General features: G+C 42.7%; 1 protein-coding gene and 1 long non-coding RNA gene across 2 annotated transcripts in view; one reads left to right on the plus strand and one right to left on the minus strand.

Moving 5' to 3' along the window:
- The first annotated feature begins 8146 nt into the window (after positions 1 to 8146).
- Positions 8147 to 22466, plus strand: LOC148148980 (uncharacterized). The gene is made up of 4 exons (XR_015758466.1): positions 8147 to 8302; positions 16663 to 16737; positions 18731 to 18770; positions 20654 to 22466. It is a non-coding gene; the product is annotated as an uncharacterized LOC148148980 (long non-coding RNA).
- Positions 21218 to 22535, minus strand: part of LOC122552905 (uncharacterized) — a 153254-nt gene continuing 151936 nt past the window's right edge. Inside the window, exon 13 of the mRNA XM_087991440.1 lies at positions 21218 to 21411. Coding sequence (XP_087847566.1) covers positions 21310 to 21411 — 102 coding nt within the window. The 3' untranslated portion in view covers positions 21218 to 21309. The remainder of the gene's footprint in view (positions 21412 to 22535) is intronic.

Below are 22535 nucleotides of genomic sequence, written 5' to 3' on the forward strand. Positions count from 1 at the left end.
TGACGCAGACTGGAAATATTCGCCATCAATGGTTGAGATTAAGGAGTTTTCTGTTCTGAAAGTTTGTTCTTAACATTGGATAGAAAGACTGCCAAACGACATCAGATATCAATGCCACAGTGTTTAAAAGCAAAGGCAGTGTTTCAATCTCAAACAATCATAAGAATTTATCTTGGGAATAATATTGTTCCCGTTGCAAGAAAATGATCATCAAATTATATATTTCTGAACAATAGGACGGCAATTATGTACATAACATTTTGTGTCTACTTTTGAGTTACTTCAAAAATTAGATATTTGAGATATATTGTTGCTGGAGTAGGTGGGACTTGAACCCAAGCCTCTCGGCCCAGAGGCAAAAACGCTCCCACTGCACTCTAACGCTCCTAATTCAAACTTTAATTCCAATTTAATAATTGAAGTTGCCATTCCTGCCAGAGCTGTCAATCAAAGTGATTCAGCGACGAAACCTGGACTGAGAGTTCCCAGCATGCTGTTATTTGAACAAGTGGAGTCATCCCGCGTAATAATTGACATAATAATAACTGACCCCTAAGTGTTTGTATACACATATATGTATGATCCATAAGCACATTATTTGTTGCGAAACAACAAAGGAATTATAGGTATTCATAGTTATTTATACACCAGGAATTCAGGTGAGGCCGGTCAATACTGAAATCCAAAAATTGCCTTCGAACTTGCGCTTCGGCTCCGCCTTTCGCTTCAGAGAAAAGCCTGTTGTGAGTTCTCTCCCCCACTGACGTGCGTTTAGCAGCATGACACATTATAGGAAATTAAATTAGGTCCGTTTTGGTTTTGGTTTTGGTCTGTTTTAGTAAAGTATTGCAAAGGTGGAAGATTATCCGAGTACGCTTTATTCTTATTGGGTTTTTTATTAAATGTAAAAAATTAAAATTGAACCGTCCAGCCACCCTTTTTTTATCCTCTCTTCATGCAGTATTTCTTTTCATCTCTTTGTTTCTTCTTTTGCGGAGAGATTCAGAAAGTTCACGAGAAAGGACAATGTAATAATTCAGGGTAGTGTTGCAAAAATCTAATTTGTGGTCCATATATTCTATTTAGAATGTAACTTTGAGTTTTAGGAATTAAAGCTTAATTTTTGAAAATGGGATATATACAACTGAAGAGCATGATCTTCTCCATTCCTCAATTCACAGGTATGGGTGTGATTTGAAAATCATGTTCCTGGAGTACAGCACTGGATGCGGTCACCTTAGGAATGCAATACAATTTTCAGTGCAAGAAAGGAATGACGATATCTGAACCCACCACACCAACAATCAAGTGCCTATTAACCTCCTTGTGGTGCAAATTAAATAGTTTTTTTCTGGGCCAGTTTGTGATTTCAATTGGCAGGCATGGAGAATATTAAGTGTCTGTAACCTATCATGGTAAAACTGGCATGCACACAATTGGGAACCATCGGGGCTCAAGGAGGCACTGGTCAATTGTATACAAGATGAACAATTATGCCCAGCTGCTCAGACAGTGCTCAGGGTTAGCATTTTTCAGTAGCAAGTTGATTAAGTCCTGAACAGGGTGTCACGCAGTCGGCTTCATTTAGGCAACAGAGGCAGCAAATATATCTACAAATGATTTAAGAGCAGGAGTACACCACTGAGCCTCGCACACCTTCTCTATCATTTGATAAGATCATTGTCTGTTCTGATTATGGTGTCAACTTCACTTTCCTGCCAATCCCCAATATTCTGTGACTCACTTATTTTTAAGGCTTTGACTATCTCTGCCTTAAAAAAAAGACATATTTAAGAACATTGCCTTCCCCTGCTGCCTGGGCAAAGAGTTTCATAGACCTGCAAACCAGAGAGAGAGAGAGAGAATCTTTGGCAATATGGGAAATCTTTTATTTTTAAACTGTGTCCCTTAGTTCAAATCTCTCCCACAACAGAAACATCTTGCCTGCAGCCATCCTGTCAAGTACCTGCAGAATCTTATATTTTTCAATACAATCACCTTTTATTCTTCTAAACTTCAAAAAATTCAGACCCAACCTGTCCAACCCTTCCTCTTCGGGTAACCGCCTCATTCTAATTATCGGTTAAGTGAACCTGTTCCAAATATCATTTAATGCATTTTGTATTTTCTTGTCTGCAAAACTACATAGTACTCTAGGTGTGGCCTCACAATTGTCCTATACAACTGTAGCAAAATACCCCCACTTTCACAAACCATTCCCCTTGCAATATAAACAACAGCATTTCTTTCGTGAAAATAAAAGAAAACTGGAAATCACAGCGGGTCAGGCAGCATTCGTGGAGAGAGGGAACACTAATTTTTCGAATGTAGATGAGATTCTACATCTGCTGTAATGAAGAGTCATCTAGACTCAAAAAGTTCGCTTGGTCTCCGTGAATGCTGCCCGACCCGCTGTGATTTCCAGCATTTATTGTTTTTAGCACTAATTCCAGCATCTGCAATAATTTGCTTCGACATTTCTTTTATCTTCCTAATCACTTGCTGACCATGCAACTTTACATTTTGTGATACATGTGCCAGAACACCCAGATACTTTGGAACCTTCAGTTTTTGCAATCTCTCTGTATTTAAATAATATGTTGCTTTTCTATCCTTCCTGACAAACTGAACAAGTTCATATTTTCCTCAAGTATACTCCACCTGCTGAATGTTTGCTCTCATTCAACCGAACGACACGTCTTCGCAGAGTCCTTATGTTCTTGACGACTTATTTTCCTAATCATCTTTCTGTCACCGACAAATTTAGCATTCTTTTAGCATTTAACAATTTAGCATTTCATCCTATCTTTCACATCACTTTCGTAGAATATAAAAAATTCAGAGCCCTGCATTGGTCTCTGTGGCATTCTGCTTATTACAGGTTGTCAATCTGAAAATAACCCATTTATCCCTACTATTTCATGTTAACTAACCAATTGTATGACCTGTATATTACCCCTCAGACCAAGAATATTTATTTTGAGTAGTAACTTTTGATGTAACACCTTGTCAAATGCCTTTTGGAGATCTAAGTGCATCATATCCACAGCTTTCTCTTTATTCACGGTGCTTGTTACTTCCTTATAGGGCGGCAGGTGGCTCAACAGTTAGCTTTGCTGCCTCACAGCACCAGGAACCCAGGTTCAATTCCAGCCTCGGGTAACTATCTATGTGGAGTTCGCACATTCTCCCTGTGTCTGCGTGGGCGTGCTCCGGTTTCCTCCCACGGTCCAAAGATGTGTAGGTCAGGTGAATTGGTCATGCTGAATTGTCAGAGGGAAATGTGTCTGGGTGGGATATTCTTCGGAGGGTCGGTGTGGACTTGTTGGGCCGAAGGGCCTGTTTCCACACTGTAGGTAATCTTATCAACTCTTTTAGTCAAACATGATTTCCTTTTCACAAAGTCATATTGATCCTTCATGATTACATTAAGAGCTTCAAGAATCCTGCTATAATCTCCTTAATTAAGATTCCAGCAGTATCACCATTACAGAAATGAAGTTTCGTGTAGCTTTCTGTTTCATGAATCCTTCCTTTCCTGATGTCACAATTTCTAACTTGACTGAATCTAGAAATTTTTGGAAATTTAAAACCAATGCTCCTATTATCTTAGAAGACACATCTTATGAAACTAGAATGAAGTCCATTTGGATTTGGGGCTTTGCAAAAGAACTGCTACTGTCAAACTACAGGCACGAAATGGTTGGAGAAGGAAACAAAATCTAAGTTGACATGAGGCAGAGCAGCAGGAAGAATTTTATGGACTGGAACAGACCCCAGGAACCGGGGTGGGGCGGGGGGTAAGGGGTGCGAGGAAAATGAGGTCCTCTTCACAATGTTGAGTGTCCTGCCCATGTACCAGATATATGCAGATAAAAGAATGCCAGTGCTGGAGGAGAACCTGCCTTGGTGTCAGATATTTGCATGATGGTGTACAGTGATCATGATGGTGCACCTGATGCCTTGAGGCCACATGGGAATCCCCTACTTGCACAGAAAGGTCACCGTGGTGGTGATTTTTTTAATGCATACATATCAGTCATCTCACTATCAGGCATGCCACGGATGCCTACTTCCAGAGGGTGTGGTAACACATCCATTTTGACATATGGTAGTCAATGCTGCACAGAGGGCATTGAACTTTGTTACCATTGAGGATTCCCCAAGATTCAGGGGTTATTTATTGTAGCCACAATGCCATCGGGAAGGATGAGCAAGATAAGTTTCCCACTCATTGGATTCCTGATGATGGGCTTCTGCCCAAAGTGTCCATTCTCCTGCTCTTCGGATGTTGCCTGAGCTGCTGTGCTTTCCAAGCAACACACTCTCGACTCTGATCTCCAGCATCTGCAATCCTCACTTTCTCCTTCCACTTATTGAATGTGCAGACTATCTGTGAAATAAAGTACATTTTGAGGGCTTAGGCTTGGTGTCAAGGCAACTGGCATGTTTCCTACAAGAGGCCCAGGTACCACACATCTTCAGGCCAACATCCAGATGTTGTGGGTGAGAGCTGCTGACAACTGTCTGGTACCTAGTTACTACCAGAACCATTTACTTAAAACATACCTGCATTAGGCAGACCATTAGCATATTGAAACTGCAGTTCCATTGACTTGACCAGTCAAGTGATGCCCTCTGCAATGAGCCAGCCAGAGTTTTCCATTTCGTGGTCATTAGCTGGATGCTCTGGTTATGTCTGTTCTAAGAATGCTGGCGTTGGATGAACAGAACAGAATGAAATGCCACTCTTCCTCAGAGAAGGAATTTGAGGAGGATGACGATGGAAATGTCACACAGAAGGCCAGTCCCCGCACTTTGCGGGGACACCACTGACACTGTTCCAGGCAACCTGGCAATCAGCAATCTGTCTGGCCACACTATTTTGTCAAGGTTTCACCTGAGTGGCTCTCAGGCTAATTTCACATGGTTCCCATTTTGAACTTGAACAACTAACACAAATGTTCCATCTAGCACTCACACTTAGATAAACCCATTGTCACTTTGAGTAATGAGTGCAGCTATGGTCACCATATCATAAAAATGGATATAGAAACAATGAAAAATTTCTTGAGAAGATTTACAAAGATGACACCCGAAATGCGTGGGCAAAGATATTTGTATTGGATTGACAACTGGGTTTCCTTACGCTTTAAAACAAACTGAGGAATGACCTAATATATATCATTAAAATTATGAAACACTTTTAGCACTGCTGCCTCACAGCGCCAGAGACCCGGGTTCAATTCCCGCCTCAGGCGACTGACTGTGTGGAGTTTGCACATTCTCCCCGTGTCTGCGTGGGTTTCCTCCGGGTGCTCTGGTTTCCTCCCACAATCCAAAAATGTGCAGGTCAGGTGAATTGGCCGTGCTAAATTGCCCGTAGTGTTAGGTGCAGGGGTAAATGTAGGGGAATGGGTCTGGGTGGGTTGCGCTTCGTCGGGTCAGTGTGGACTTGTAGGGCCGAAGGGCCTGTTTCCACACTGTAAGTAATCTAATCTAATCTAAGATTGTGTGGAAACAGAGAGAATCTAGAAACCATCAATATTAGAAAGACACCAAAACAATCTATTGGGAATTAAGAAGAAACTTCCTCTGATAAAGTGATAAGAATGTAAAACTTACACCATTGGGCATGGTTGAAGCAAATAGCATGGGTGCACTTAAGAGCAATCTAGACAAGTACTTGAGGGAGAAGGGTACAGATGGATCTGATAGTAGATTTAGAGGAAAAAAAGGAAGGTTACTAGAATGGACTGGTTGGGCCAATAGGCAATTTTGTGTTGTATACCCAACGTAATCCAATGGAAGGATGGAATAGGACGGGAAAAAGTCAAAAGCAAGACAAAAAGGAAGAACAAAAATAAATTATCAAAGCATATAAAACAAAAAAAAATTCTACACACTCATAGGTAACAAAAGACAAATCACTGCAAGGATAAAAACACTCAGAAACACACAAGTTAAACCTACTAGATTTTGACACCAAAATAGGAGAAATATTGAACAATTATATTTCATTGGTATTTACCTGGATAAGACTGAAACATGAAGAAAATATTAATAAAATATAAAGACATTGAAGGTAGAAAGAGGGGAGATAACTGATAAAGTAATCAAGCTTATTAAAGTAGAAAGGGAGACAATGAGGTCTGCAAATGCTGGAGATCAGAGTTGAGAGTGTGTTGCTGGAAAGGCACAGCAGGTCGGGCAGCATCCAAGGAACAAGAAAATCGATGTTTCTGGCCAGAGCCCTTCTTCAGGAATGAGGCTGGGAATCTTGGGGGTGGAGAGATAAATGGGAAGGGGGAGGGGCGGGGATGAGATGCATTGGAGGGCATCTTCAATCACGTGGGAGGGGAAATTTCGGTCTTTAAAGAAGGAGGCCATCTGGTGTGTTCTGTGGTGTGTTCCTCATTTCCACTTCCCCCACCTTACCCCAGTCCCAACCTTCCAGCTCAGCACAATCCTCATGACCTGTCGATCTTCCTTCCCACCTATCCGCTCCACCCTCCTCTCCGACATTTTACCTTTACTCCCACCTCCATCCACCTATTGCACTCAGCCATCTTCTCCCCAGCCCCACTCCCTTCCCATTTATCTCTCCAACATCCCCTTCGCCCATGCTCCCCCCCCCCCCCCCCCCCCACAGGCTCCCAGCCTCATTCCTGAAGAAGGGCTCCAGCTGGAAACGTCAATTTTCCTGCTCCTTGGATGCTGCCTGACCTGCTGTGCTTTTTCAGCAATAGTCTCTCAACACTTATAAAAGTAGAAAGCTTTGGCTCCAGCCAGATTTAGTCATAGTCATAGAGATGAACAGCATAAAACAGACCAACTCATCCACCCTGGCCAGATATCCTAATCTAATCCCATTTGCCAGCACTTGGCCCATATCCCTCTAAACCCTTCCTATTCATATACCCATCAGATTTCAGCGCCATAAAAAGGGACTGTGGACTTTCAAATAAGTTCAAGACAACGCTACGCTCAAAAGTGTTAAGAATGGTAAGGGTGGAACTCCCTATGACAGGGGATAGTTGAGGAGTGTGGCAACGGATGTATTTATATAGATTCTAAATAAGTAGATTAGGGAGTAAGGAAAACAAGGAGATGCTGACAGGGCTAGATGAAGAGAAGTGGAAGGAGAGTCATGTAGAACAGATGTTGGCATAATGTGTTTGCACAGCATAGTCGGATTGTCTGTTGTAGATTTTATGTAGCTCTATGAAAAGGACTCCATACCACTAATCCCAATTCTAATACACATTGCGATATTTAAAAAAAAAATCATGTTGAACTAGTTGGCTAACAAGGCTATTTTCATTTGTATCCTCCTTTTGAGTTGCCAGCTTTTCAAGTTTTTAGGTTGCTATGCAAGTTATAATAATGTCCAAATACTATTTATCTGATATTACTTCATGCACGAAAATCAGAATAACGTCTTGCAGTTACATAGTGCTTTTCACAGCCACTCGTCTTTCCAAAGCAGTTCAGTTAACGAAGTACATTGTGAAATGTCGTAGCAACAGGAGCAAATTGCTGCAGATGCTGGAAGCTGGACTGAAAACAAAAAATGCTGGAAATCACAGCGTGTCAAACAAATTACTGTTGTAATGTAGACGACTGATAGATTGTTGACTTATTCTCATTTCTGACATCGCCAAATAATATTGACATTTAAATTCGACCAACAATTTCAGGAAATGTTTCGATTGAAGGTCTTAATTTCATAAACAATTTGTAAACTACAGGCGCGTAGACTCCAAGCTCTAGATTTCCCTCCATACCACTCTCTAACTCCTTTTTGAGTAAGGTTTTGCACAATTAAATCCAAATCTGGTTAGGAGTCATGATTTGGAGATGCCGGTGTTGGACTGGGATGTCCAAAGTTAAAAATCACACAACACCAGGTTATAGTCCAACAGGTTTAATTGGAAGCACTAGCTTTCGGATTGCTGCTCCTTTATCAGCCACAACCACCTGATGAAGGATCGTCGCTTCGAAAGCTAGTGCTTCCAATTAAACCTGTTGGATTATAACCTGGTGTTGTGTGATTTTTAACTTTGGTTAGGAGTCATTTGATTACATGTAAGGCACTATATAAGTGCAAGTTGTTGTTGTTGTTGAAGTAAGCGGCTGGGCGGGCTTTTCAAATGCAGGGAAGCGGCTTTTCGATGACGAGGAAATGTCTCTGAGGAAGAAGTCGGCGAAGTGCGGCCGGAAGGTGCGGGGAGGACCCGCTGGAGATCCTGATCCTTCAGACATCGGGCTGGCGAGAGAGCGGCAGCGCAGGCTCCTGCAGGTAAAGGCCGGCCCAGGCTCCCGGCTCCAGTCCCCGGGACTGACACCCCGAATCCGACTCCACATCTCAGGCCTCGCCGTCCCCCAGCCCGGCCCCCCGCTCTACAGGCCTCGCGCCCCACCCCGCGCGCGGGAACCGTTAGCATTTCCAGCGGGAGGTTGTGGGGGGAGAAGGGGAAGGCCATGTCTTAACAACTTGGGAAATGGAGTTGAAGTGGCGGCGCTGGGTAAACCTGCTCGGGAAGTAAATATTACAAACTTCCGCCTGTTGTTTACAAACGTAACATTATGATTTCGGTCATTTTTTTGTTAGTTAAAAGTGAAGTTGCCTCCCTCCTTCCTTTGGTTAAAGGCTTCACTTGGCTCCCGGGCCCGCAGTGAGGCCGCGGGAGTTGCAGCGTAGTTACTGGGAGCACAGAGGCCCGGCTCAGGCCACCCATCCCGGTTACCCTCGGAGGTTAGACCGACGTTGGCAAACTCAGCGGAGGTCCTGGTGTGTGAACATGAGCTGGACTTCATCCCGGAAGTTCAAACTTCCGATGGACTTGAATTTTTGCTGCAGATGGAGTGTCTCTGCTCAGGAGCTCACTATCAAAAGCCAAGTTCAGGATTTACTTTCATATTACCCCGGAAACCTTATACTGGTTAATACCTGACCTGGCTCTGAGATTGGCCAGGATAAATGACCTGAACATCACACTCCAGACCTGACTCAACTACCCCAGTATCAACTTACCCCAGTACTGCCTTGATCTGATCAAATTCCTCCCCAGTCATTCACTCACTGAAAGACTTGAGTCATTTCAAAACTTTCAATGCCATGAAAAGGTATCCTGTCTTTGTCCTTTCTTGCATTCATTGGTCTTCGGTGTGGTACGTTGTACTGACCCATCAAAAATTCAATCTGGATTATAAATTCCAGCCACAAATTTGCAAAAGGATTAGGTTACAGAAATCTTTGTGGCAGTGCCAGTTGACCAGGAGATCTGGGCCATCATCTTTATTCTGCAGCTTCTGACCTAATGTTGTGCCTTTATTTAAGAAATGTTGAAAGGAAAATCCAGGGAACAGTAGACCAGTGAGTCAAGACTAAGTAGAGTTAGTCAACATGGTTTAATGCATGGGAAATTTTGTATCTCAAACTTGAGTTTGTTGAGACGTAACCAAGAATACAGACATGGGCAGAGCATTGTCTCCACGGACTTTAGCAAGGCCTTCAACAAAGCTCCACACAGTAGACTGGTTAGTAAAGTATGGTGCTGGAAAAGCACAGCAGGTCAGGCAGCTTCCGAGGACCAGGGAAATCAACGTTCTGGGCAAGAGCCCTTAATCAGGAATGAGCCTTGTGATCTGAGGGGGTGGAGAGATAAATGGGAGAGTGGGTACGTTAGCTGAGAGTGCGATAGGCTGGGGGGATAATGGTGATAGGTCAGAGAGCAGGGTGGAGTAGATTGGTGGGAAGGAAGATGGACAGGTCATGAGGGCAGTGCTGCTTTGGAAGGTTAGAAATGGGATAAGGTGGGGAGACGGAAATGTGGAAACTGGTGGTCTGAGTTGATGCCATGTGGTTGAAAGGTACCAAGGCGTTGGGTGGTTAGGGTGTGGCGATGGAGGAGGCCCAAGACCTGCATCTCCTGTGGAGTGGCAGGAGGAATTGAAGTGTTCGGCCATAGGGTTGGTTGGTACGAGTGTCCCGGAGATGTTCTCTGAAGTACTCTGCAAGTAGGCATCCTGGCTCGCCAATGTAGGCGGCGGAAGAATTGTTCGATGTCTCGCTGCGTGTTGAACTCGTTAATCCTGAAGAAGGGCTCATGCCCGAAATGTCGATTCTCCTGCTCCTTGGATGCTGCCTGACCTTTCCAGCAACACATTTTCTGATCTCCAGCATCTGCAGTCCTCACTTTCTCCTCACCAACGTAGGCCCCGCATCGGGAGCAACGGATATAGTAAATGGTATATGTTGATGTGCAGGTAAAACTCTGACGGATGTGGAAGGCTCCTTTGGGGCCTTGGATGGAGGTGAGGAGGGAGGTGTGGAAGCAGGTTTTGCATTTCCTGCAGTGGCAGGGGAAGGTGCTGGGAAGGGAGGGTGGGGTGCGTGGACCTGACAAGAAAGTGGGGGAGGGAAAGCAGATAGGGGTTGGGAGGGAAATATATCTCTGGTGGTCGGGTCGGTTTGTAGGTGGCAGAAATGGCAGAGGATGATGCGATGTATATGGAGGTTGGTGTGGTGGAAGGTGAGGACAAGGGGTGTTATAGAGTCATAGAGATGTACAGCATGGAAACAGACCCTTCGGTCCAACCCGTCCTTGCCGACCAGATATCCCAACCCAATCTAGTCCCACCTGCCAGCACCCGGCCCATATCCCTCCAAACCCTTCCCATTCATATACCCATCCAAATGCCTCTTAAATGTTGCAATTGTACCAGCCTCCACCACTTCCTCTGGCAGCTCATTCCATACGCGTACCACCCTCTGCGTGAAAAAGTTGTCCCTTAGGTCTCTTTTAATCTCACCCGAAATGTATGCCCTCTAGTTCTGGACTCCCTGACCCCAGGGAAAATTCTGTCCTTGTTGTGGTTGGAGGGTGGGGTTTGAGGGCGGAGGTGCAGGAAGTTGATGAGTTGCGCTGGAGGGCATCATTAACCACATGGGAGCGGAAATTGCGGTCTTTGAAGGAGAAGGTCACCTGGTGTGTTCTGTGGTGTATCTGGTCCTCCTGGGAGCAGATGCGGCGGAGGGGGAGGAATTGGGAATAAAGGTTAGCATTTTTACAGAAGGCAGGGTGGGGGGAGGTATAGTCCAGGGTGGGGGGAGGTATAGGTCCGGTTTAGAGAAGGTGTCCATGTTGAGTCGGTCACTGTTGACGGAGATGGAGGTCCAGGAAGGGGAGGGAGTTGTCGAGATGGTCCAGGTGAACTTAAGGTCAGGGTGGAAGGTGAACTTAAGGTCAGGTGGCGCCGATACAGTCATCAATGTAGCGGAGGAAAAGGTGGGTAATGGTGCCAGTGTAACTGTGGAAGGTGGATTGTTCCACATACCTGACAAAGAGACAGACATAGCTGGGGCCATGTGTGGAGATGAGTTCAGTGGGGAAGAAGGCTTGCGAATTTTGGGTAGGAGTTTGAACCAGGCAGTGTGGGGTTCCCGGACTGAGGTTGGAAGCTGTTAGTGGGAGATCCCCTGAGGTAATGAGATTGTGTAGAGTCTGGGGAGGTGATGGGGGTGAGGTCATGGTCAAGGGGACAGTAGGAAGAGGTGTCTTCAATTTGGCGCCTGGCCCGGTTTATTCCTGATGAAGGGCTTTTGCCCGAAACATCGATTTCGAAGCTCCTTGGATGCTGGCTGAACTGCTGTGCTCTTCCAGCACCACTAATCCAGAACCCAGCTATGCGTGTCTCTTTGTTGGTTACGTGGAACAGTCCATCTTCCGCAGTTACACTGGCACCATTCCCCACCTTTTCCTGTATTTGATGACTGTATCGGTGCCACCTCGCACTCCCACCAGGAGGTTGAACAGTTCATCAACTTCACGAACACCTTCCACCCCGACCTCAAGTTCACCTGGACCCTCTCAGACACCTCTCTCCCCATCCTGGGCCTCTCCATCTCCATCAACAGTGATCGACAAACCCACCGACTCTCACAGCTACCTGGACTACACCTTCTCTCACCCTGCCTCCTGTAAAAATACTACCCCATATTCCCAATTCTTCTGCCTCTGCCACACCTGCTCCCAGGAGGACCAGTTCTACCACAGAACACACCAGATGACTTCCTTCAAAGACCACAATTTCCTCTGCAATGTGGTTGATGTTGCCTTCTAGTACATCTCATCCACTTCCCGCACCTCCACCCTTGAACCACATTCATCTAACCGCAACAAGGACAGAACCCCCTGGTCCTCACCTTTCACCCCATCAATCTCCGTATACATTACATCAACCTCTGCCATTCCTGCCACCTACAAACATACCCCACACCAGAGATATATTTTCCTCCCCACCCCTTTCCACTTTCTAAAAAGACCATTCCCTCCACGACTCTCTTGTCAGGTTCATGTCCCCCACCTGCCCCTGCCACTGCAGGAATTGCAAAACCTGCACCCACATTCTCCCCCCCCACCCCCGGCCAAGGCCCCAAACTAGCCTTCCACATCCATCAGAGTTTTACCTGCACTTCCACATACATTATTTGCTGCATTCGTTGCTCCCAATGCGGTCTCCTCTACATTGTGGAGACAGGACGCCTACTTGCAGAGTGCTTCAGAGAACATCTCCGGGACACCCGCACCAACCAACCCAACGCCCTGTGGCCAAACTCCCCCTCCCACTCCACCAAGGAGATGCAGGTCATGGGCTGCCTCCATCGCTGCACTCTAACCACCCAATGCCTGGAGGAAGAACACCTCATCTTCCGCCTTGGGACTCTCCAACCACACGGCACCAATTTGGACTTCACCAGTTTCCTCATTCTGCTCCCCCAAGTTATCCCAGTTCCAACCTTTCAACTTGGCACCATCCTCTTTACTTGTCCTACCTGTCCATCTTCCTTCCCACCTATCTGCTCCACCCTTCTCTCCGACTTATCACCATTACCCCCACCTTCATCTACCTATTGCACTCTCGGCTATCTTCCCCCAACCCCACCCCTCTCCCATTTATCTCTCACCCCCCTCGGTTCACAAGCCTCATTCCTGATGAAGGGCTCTTGCTTGAAATGTTGATTCTGCTGCTCCTCGGATGCTGCCTGACCTGTGCTCTTCCAGCACCACACTCTCGACTCTGATCACCAGCATCTGCAGTCCTCACTTTCTGCTGGTTAGTAAAGTTAGATGAAATGGGATGCATGGTTACATAATTGGCTTGATAGTAGGAGACAGAGGGTGGTTGCCAAGGATTTTTTTCCAGATTGGAGGCCTGTGACCAGTGGTGTTTTGCAGGGATCAGTGCTAGGTCCACTGTTTATTTGTCATTTTATGTAAATAGTTTGGATGAGAATATAGAAAGTATGGTTAGTAAGTTTGTGGGTACCACCAATTTTGGTAATTGGTGGTATGGTGGACATTGAAAAAAGTTATCTCAGAGTACAATGGGGTCTTGATCAGCTGGGCCAGTGGGCTGAGGAGTTGCAGATGAAGTTTAATTTAGAAAAGCCAGGGCAGGACTTGTACAGTTAATGTTAGGGCCCTGGGGTATGTTGCCGAACAGAGTGACTTGGGGGTACGCGTATATAGTTCTTTGGAAGTGGTGTTATAGATAGATGTGGTGAAGAAGGTGTTTGGCACGCTTGCCTGCTTTGGTCAGAATATTGGGATGTCCTGTGGCTGCATAGAACATTGAGGCCATGTTTGGAGAACTGTATGCAGTTCTGGTTGATCTACTTTGGAAGGATGTTGCTAAATTGGAAAGGGTACAGAGAAGTATTACAGGGATGCTACAGGGACTGGAAGATTTGAGTTATAAGGAGAGGCTGGATAGGTTGGGACTTTTTCTGCTGGAGCATAGGACATTTATAAAATTGATAAGATGAATAGTTGGGTCTTTTTTCCTGGGGTAGGGTAGTCCAAAACATGAGGTTATAGGTTTAAGGTGAGAACAGAAAGATTTAAAAGGAACTGAGGAGCAACATTTTCAGTGTGGTGCATATACAGAACGAACTACCAGAGGAAGTTAGAGGCAGGTACAGTTACAACATTTAAAAGACATTTGGACAGGTACATGAATAGGAAAGGTTTAGAGGGATATAGGCCAAATTGCAGGCAAATGGGACTCATTTAGTTTGGGAGACGTGGTCAGATGAATTAAACTGAAGGGTCTGCTTCAATGCTATATGACTATAACTGCTGCTGGCTTTTCTTGGCCCACTCAGCTTTCAGCAGATAGCTTTAAGGTCTCAATGTGAGGTTGAATTTTAAGTTTTACTGCAAAAGCTGTTACCTGGTTTCTCAGTAAAATGTAATTGCAAATTTAGGAAACCAAATGGACTGGAGGAATTAAGATCTGGGAATACATATAGGTAAAATACTGGAAATATAAATGCAAGTAGGTTATAAAGTGTAAATAAAGTATAAACATTGATTCTGAGATGATACAAAAGCAGGGAGGTAATATATTAACGTTCAAATTTATATAGTCTTGACTAGCTTGCACAGATTTGGCTGATTGACAGAAGGCAGAGAGTAGGGGGTAATGGGGTCTGTTTCAGGTGGCAGCTTGTCATCACTGAAATTCACAAAGGTTGGTGCTGAGACTACAACTATTCATGTTATACATTAGTGATCTGAACAAAGAAATTGAGGTAATTGTTGCTAAGTTTGCAGATGACATAGGTGAAGGAACAGATAGTATTGAGGAAACCTTGAGGCTGCAGAAGGATTTGGACATGCTAGGAGAGTGGACAAAGAAATGGCAGATGCAATACTATGTGAGAAAGTGAGGTTGTGCACTTTGGTAGGAAGAATAAAGACATAGACTATTTGCTAAATGGTGAAAGGCTTCAGAAATCTGCAGCACACAGGCACTTGGGGATCGTTGTTTAGGATTCTCTTAAGGTTAACATGCAAATTCAGTTGGCGGTTACACAGGGAAATGTAGCATTAGCATTCATGTTGATATGGGGGTGGGGAAGAGACAGCAGGCTAAGAAATAATTGGAGTGGCTGGGGATCTTTCTGAATAATATTACTGGCATTGATCAGTTAGCATGACCTGATTTATGCTGCTACTTTTGTATTATGTTGACTTGAGCTGTGAAGAAGTCCCAGCATTCCAGTTTATTGCTTTATCATTTGCAAATTCAGATTGTGTCATGAGTGTAAATTTGCCTGGTAACTGTACTTGTGTTAAAGTTCTTTCAGTAATTGTGGGGACTTCTGTGATAGTAAATTAAATTATGTGAGCATATAACATAACTTTTTCCAATACTCTGATAGTTAATTTTCTTTAGTATGTTGATATCAGTACTTGACGCTGTGACTCTGGTAAATAGAAAGTTGAAATGTACTGTACCTGTCTTTAGGGAGGATTTAAAAGATTGCATCCTGTACCTTCTTGCTCTTAGCTGTGGGACACTCCAGGGCCGAGATATGATGGAGATTTCTTTGTGACACTTCATTGTTTATTCCTGCTCTTCCAATATTGGTCTCTTCAAGATGCTTAAAAATAAAGTCTGATTTTTAAAGCTAGGCAGCCATTTCAGCCAATAATTCTGACATACATTTCAATTCAAAAGGTTTACTGTAGAGCAGATTCATCCAACTAACTATTCCAGCATCCTCCTTTCATATATTGTTTGTTATCATTGAGTCATAGGGTTATACAGAAATTACCATTTGGTTCAACTCCTTCATCCTGACCAAGCATCCTAAACTGGTCTAGTCTTATTTGCTTGCATTTGGCTTATATACCTCTAAACTCTTCGTATTCATGTACCCATTCAAATGTGTTTTAAATGGTGTAATTGTACCTACCTTCACCACTTCCTCTGGCAGTTCGTTCCATACACGAACCACACTCTGCATACTGTTGTAAAAATTTCTGATGTGAGTGACAACAGGCAAATCGGTAACTTATTTTCCATCTCTGAGAGGGTGCCTTTTCTGGCAAATTTAAATATATGACTGGCTTTTGGCGAACTTACTGGATACTAAGCCAATAAAAGATTGTGGGACTGGAGTTTGGTATAAACCATGTGAATTTATTGAGTTAAATTTTCCAACAAATAGTTATGCTACCAGTCTGGTACATTGTCTTCCCCTTGCGTGATTGCAGATGAAACATCACCAAAAGCATTGAATGTGCTTATTTTCTATTTTTGGGAATGATAAAGCAACACGAATACAGTATGGATGAAAATTTGAAATGAACTTTCAAGTATTCTATTGAGTTGCTGACCTCTGGGTTTTGCTTGCAAAATTAACTTTTTTTAAAAAGGCAATAAACAACTGAGAACTGTCCATTGTGCAGCGTAGTAGTTTTAATGTGGACCATGAAGTTAAATTTTACCAACCATACTTTCGGAGATCTGGTAGTGCAGTGGTAGTATCCCTGCCTCTGAGTCAGCAACTCTAGGTTCTAGGCCCATTTTAAGACTTGACCACAAACAGCATTTGTGGATATGGCCAAACAGGTTGGCTCCTTCCAACACACCTTTGGAGGATGTTAAGAGCTGGAAGGTCTCCTGGTGTGCTGGAACCTGCAGCCAGCAATGGAATACTAGGTAGCATTTTGCTATGCACAACCACAGACCAATGTATGAATATCCATGGTCGTCACCAATGTCCTCTTGTGCATGGTACCTGGACAGTGCTAGTTACACAGTGGATAGTTATTAACAAATTTGACTTTTTTTAAAATACAGCATGAATTGGTGAATTTGCAGCAAATGAACTTATCACTTCAAGCTGTCCTTCAAATGGTTGTCTCCTTCAACAAGGTACGTCATTGTTTTAAGGAACTGAACAATGTAAAAAATTCCTTAAATCTGCTAAATCTTGGAATCCATAATTTAATGGGTTTTTTGTTTGACTTTTGAATATGTTAGTTACCTAGTATAAACTGTATGGCAGACTCATCTGTGTAAACCTAATGATCCAAGTTTTCTGATTAATCAGGTGGAGGGTAACTGATTTAAAATGCATGGAGTACTGTGGGCAATATGATAGAAAATCATCCCTGATGAAGGGATCATGCTCGAAACGTCAATACTCCTGCTCCTCGGATGCTGCCTGACCTACTGCGCTTTGGCAGCAACACACTCGATTCTGAAACCAAAAGAGAAAATGCTGGAGAATCTCAGCAGGTCTGACAGCATCTGTAATGAGAGAAAAGAGTTGACGTTTTGAGTCTAACTGATCCTCGATTCTGATCTCCAGTATCTGCACTTTCTCCCTCCTGATAGAAAACTGCAGCCAATTTATCTAGATTATACATTTCAGTTATCGCTAGACAACCCAATTCTACCCTTGTTTCTTTTCTCCACAGAGTCAAATTGTGAACAGTTGTCGACGACAATAACCACCCTTTTTAGTTATAATCAGCATTCCTTAAAGTGAATACAGTCTATTTCCTTGTACGACAAATCAGTATGATGTCTATAAATTGTCAGCATGTTACAAATATTGAAATGGCAGGATGGAAAACAAGCCATTTTTTTTGAAGATTAATTATTTTAAGTCTCTATTTCCCCATCTCCTTCAGGACAATTAAGGGAGGACAGTAAATGCCGCTTTTGTCATCAGTGCCCACATTTTCCTTTCTTTTTTAAAAAGAAATCTGCAACTCTGTTGTTCCAGACTACTTTTTGGATTCTTTAGATGGAAATATGGAATTTGTAAAACATAAAGCCACAATTTTTCACCACATTTTAATAATCTATATGATGTGGACAGCAAAAGAAGAATGATCTTTCTTGTGCTTTAAAGCTATGTATAATTTCACCTCATGCAAATCAAACAATAAGTCAATTCAGAAAGAAGCTAACTCTTATTAAAATTCATGAGAACCGTTGTGGCTCTATCCTCATTTTTCTCAGTTGGGCTCTATCAGTGCTAAATGAGATTTGTGATGGTTCATTGATAACACTATGACTACCTTTTTATCTCATCTGAGAAATTATGGTTGGTTTCTGCATAGGTTCATTTTACCTTCTTATCAACATTGTTATGGACTGGGCCAGACCTCTCAACATTTTAAGAAGGTAGCCTAGATCCTAACTTTTCTAGTTGCTTTAAGCAGATGCAAGGTGAATATTCCAGGAGCGATGCAGCTGGTCAAACCACTGTTTTAAACAAAACAATTTGTTTACACACTAACAAAAGAAAACCAAATTTAGAATAACATAACTATTTGAAAACCCAACCAACACAAAAACACAACTTAACAAAGCTGTTCCGAATTCCTGCAACATCCCATAAACACACCCCTTGGCAAAAATGTAAATTCAAACACAGGTTTTTACAGAAGGAGGTGTCAGAGAGAGAGAGGGGGGGAGAGAAAGCGAGGATCAGCATGGAGCTGTTTCTGAGTCCCCAGCTAAAACTAACCCAAAATTAGAAAAAATCCTGAACTTTTGAGAACTGGCTTCTCCCCTTTCATTTTACAAGTGTTTTTTAAAACCTCAAAGCCTTCTCTGATTCGCTAACAGATGCTGCCTAAGTCAACATTGTTAAAGTAGCCAGTTCAGACATTTCAGCACCTCTGCCTTGACCCCTTTTTGTTGGGTGGAGGGGAGGGGAGGGGAAAGGGGAAAAGCCAAGGACAGAAAAAACCCTTGTTAAAAAAGCAGCATCATCACAACATGCATCTGTCTTGCTTTGTTGTTTGGGTCTTTCCTAGTGACTGTTCTTGTGTAAAATCCAAAAGATGAGTTTTTTTTCAGTTATTGTAAATTGTAGATAATTGTATTCAAATTAATTATTTTATTTCAGATTATTGAGGAGGTCAGCCAGAACACTCATCACCTCACAGGTTAGTGCTAAGTAATGCATCACTGTTGTAGTCACATACAATTGGTTACCCCTTCTGTTCTGCCACTGGCTTAATGATAATGGCCCAGAAATTCTGATCAGGATGGGAAACCCTATTTCTTACCCTGAGCAGATTTATAAAGAAAAATCCACGTATCTTTTAATGATATCTGTGTTTTAGATTCCTGGAGAGGGGCCACCTGTTTGAACCTGTTCACAAATTCCTGCATCCAGCAGCATAGAAAATCATTGTAAAAACCATATCCACTTTCACAGCATTAGGTACAGTACAGAGGAACCTCTATTATCCGAACAAGATGGAGGACACTATTTCATTCGGATAATTGATTATTCTGTTAACTGATTCAATGCCTTTCCTCTGGAGGTCGGAGGCTTCTGTTAAGTCTGCTCCCTGTTCAGGAGAGGAGGCAGCAGCACACTGTGCGTGAGCCCCTGCTGCCCCTCTTTCCCCCCTGCCCGCCACCACCTGCCCTCTCCAACATCGTCCACGCCCACCCCTACACCTGTCCCCACCAACCCCCTTCAACACTGCCCCCCCCCCCACCCCCAACCCTCGGCCAACACCATCCCCGCCCAGCCCAACCTCTGCCAACATGCCAACGCTGGCTGCCCCCCTTTTCCCCCCCCCCCCCAACCTCGTTCAACACTGTACCCTCTCCAGAGCAGCCAGACTGGACACCCAACAACAAGACTGCTGCTGTTGCTTTTGGGGTGTGAGTCTCCTCATAGCACGCATGTAGACACAACTTTTTACTGCAACATTTTGACAAGTTCCACCTTTACCCCGGACAGGACAATGTTGGAGAGATTATCTGGAGAAGGGGGGTTTAGGGTATACCCCTGTGTAGAACTCCAGGGAAAGTGTGTAGGGAGAGAGAGGGCGGAAGATCAGCCATTTGAGGATGGTGCCTGTGCTCCCATCAGTCCAGGACTGTTCTTGGCAACATTTCAGTAAGCCGGGTTCACTTTTAATCACTGTAAACAAAAGGCGCGATCAGTGTTGGAAATGTGTCTTTGATGTAATACTTCTATCGGGACCTCGAGATCTCCTTCGGATAATCTGATATCTGAATATCAGTTATCTAAATAATTGAGGTTCCTCTGGTATTCTGTTCAGACACTTCATGAAAGACAACTGTGAAAAGGTCTTATGGCAGTGGGATTAAGGTGTCTGGTAGGGTGGAGGATGGAGTTTGGGATATCAAATGGGCAGTGTGTCAGGGAAGTGGATCATGTCTGGTCCAAAGGCGTGAGATTTTTGAAATGCTGTTAGTGTCTTTTACTGTGAAGAGTGATGAAAAGTAATTATTCAACACTGTCTTATCCAGCTACCCCCAGTGATATTCCCTTGGCCTCATTCTCTAAAAGGTCTATGTTCACTTTGGTTTCTCTCTTTCTTTCTTTTTATATATTTAAAGATGGGAGGGGTGGGGTGGTGGTGTGTCTGGGATTCAGTTTAATAGTGGCCCAGGAGTAAGAGCAGTGTTTTAATCCTTTAACATTTTCTGGGCCATTATTGAGCTTAATGGAATCCGAACCTTCCAAACTCTCCAATTTTAAAGGGCTGTTTCAGAGGGTTCCTGTTGCAAGGAATTGCCAATTAGAATTTTTAATTTCCTGGGTAATTCCCCTATAGTCAGCTGCATAGCTACTTCTGCATTGTCCTGATGCACAACTCCAATCTATCCTACTGCAATGACGTTTTGGCAAAGGCTCACTGCCATGAAAGTAGAGTTCATTATTTTCAGTGATCTAAAAATTGAGGCAGAAGTTATGTTTATATGTTATGACATAAGTGTATAGTAAATGATGGCAGAAGTATCTCATATAATTTATGGTTGCAATTTATTAACTTTTGTGTAGAGCTCAATGGAGGATGGTCGACTTTCTTCAGGGCGCAGAAGTGATCAAGAATACAAAACAATACTGAAGTCTAAAATTCTGATGCTTGGATGGGGTAATATTATCCTCTGGATAAAATGGAACTGCTGAGATATTTATATTCTGTAGTTACATATTTTTAAAAAGACCCTGCTGCATTTTGATATAATGCATTGTAATATTATTGCCAATCTGATATTTGCTTACATGATGTCAATATACAACTTGAGCTTGGAATATATTTAAGAGCTAGATTGTGTTACACTGATTTTATACTCATTTGCATCTTGGCTTGTCATTTCAAAGTCTAAAATAAAATAGAACTGATTACATCTCCTAACGCTGTATAAACTAAAGATGTACCTATTTTATTTGGCAAAGTACTTTTCGCATTTTCATTAAAAACCAGCACACATTTATAATAAATAGGTAAACATGTAAATTACTAATTGAAGTTTTTGGAAGTGCGTGGATTTAAAGACTGTGTTGAAATAATGAGTTTGAGCTATTAACTGAGTCCAGAATGAGTAAATTTATTGTCCTGCCCTTCAACTCAGTGAGCATAGTGCATGGCTTATAAAATATCTGGTTGAATATTTTTCTATCTTGTTTGATCATCAAAATAATTGCTGCTGTTCTTAAGCAATCTTCTGTGCTGAGAGTCTGTTCTGACCTGTTGGCTTCTCTGATATTTCTTTGTTTGCATAGTTTATCCAAAGACTGCTGGGACGTTTGGCTTCCTAAAAGACAAAATTATCGAAGGCAAACTTTACCAAATTTTTACTTGCTTTTATGTCACAATCTATAAGAAATACAGACTGGTGAGGTAATTAAGAGTTCTCCTTTTATCTATAACCTGGTGAAATCCAGTTGACTATTCAGCACTAAAATATGGCCTAATAGGACAAGTGTATACATCAAATAACCATCCTGCTTGAGTTGTCTAATTATTCTCAGGCTTTTGTGTTTTGGAACGGGGATTTCAGAGAGCAGTGCCAATGCTTCAGTGCTTCATTTTTTGTTTGTAGTCTGTTAATAGTTACTACCACAATCTGTTGGAGGACTAAGTTTTCTTTGAGAGTTGAATCAGTCCTGGTATGGAATTCATATCCTTTTTAGTATTAGTATTGCTGAAAATAGGAATACTAAATTTGAAACAGTATGTTATCATGGTAAAAGCACTATGATTTTTCCACTATATTGAGTTTACTATAATGAACATTAGGTTTTCAAGCTGATGCATGAAACCTAAAGGTTTATCACCACAGGATAAACGTAGGGGATAAATGTACTGCTAAGTTACATGAAGTAAGCTGAGGCATAAGACAGTACTGGCATTTGCTTTGGAGCAGACTACTTAAATTAGGAGTGCATAAAGGTGCAATGTGTTATAGCTAATAACCCAAGTACGTATTGCTTCTGGGTTCATGCAGCAAGCAATTTCGGAAAACTACATGAAGCCACCTTTGAATAAGGATTCGACCCATTGATGATGTAATGAATAAATTACAACTTCATTTGCAACACATTCCAAGCAAGTTAGTTTTACAAATTAATGAGAAATGATGGAATATAATTGCAAGAATTTGTTCTAACCAATTTTTTCCACAAAAGGTAGCTTTATTTTAATGCCAAACTTCATGTCAGAGCTTCTCCAAGTGATATGCACCGAGCTGTATCTGTGCCACTTGTAAATATTATCTAACAAAAGCTCATATCTAACATATGTAACCTAAAAGATTAAGTATTGTTGAAAAAATTATGTATAAATACAAAGTAAAATGCCATTTGTTAATCATCTAATACTCTTTATTGGTAGTCCACATAATTCTCTCCACTGCTTATTTATAAGCACTGCAACCAA

Source organism: Chiloscyllium plagiosum, unplaced genomic scaffold, assembly GCF_037043375.1.
Source record: "Chiloscyllium plagiosum isolate Xiang-an unplaced genomic scaffold, Cpla_swu_hap1 HiC_scaffold_10, whole genome shotgun sequence".
Classification (NCBI taxonomy): Eukaryota; Metazoa; Chordata; class Chondrichthyes; order Orectolobiformes; family Hemiscylliidae; genus Chiloscyllium; species Chiloscyllium plagiosum.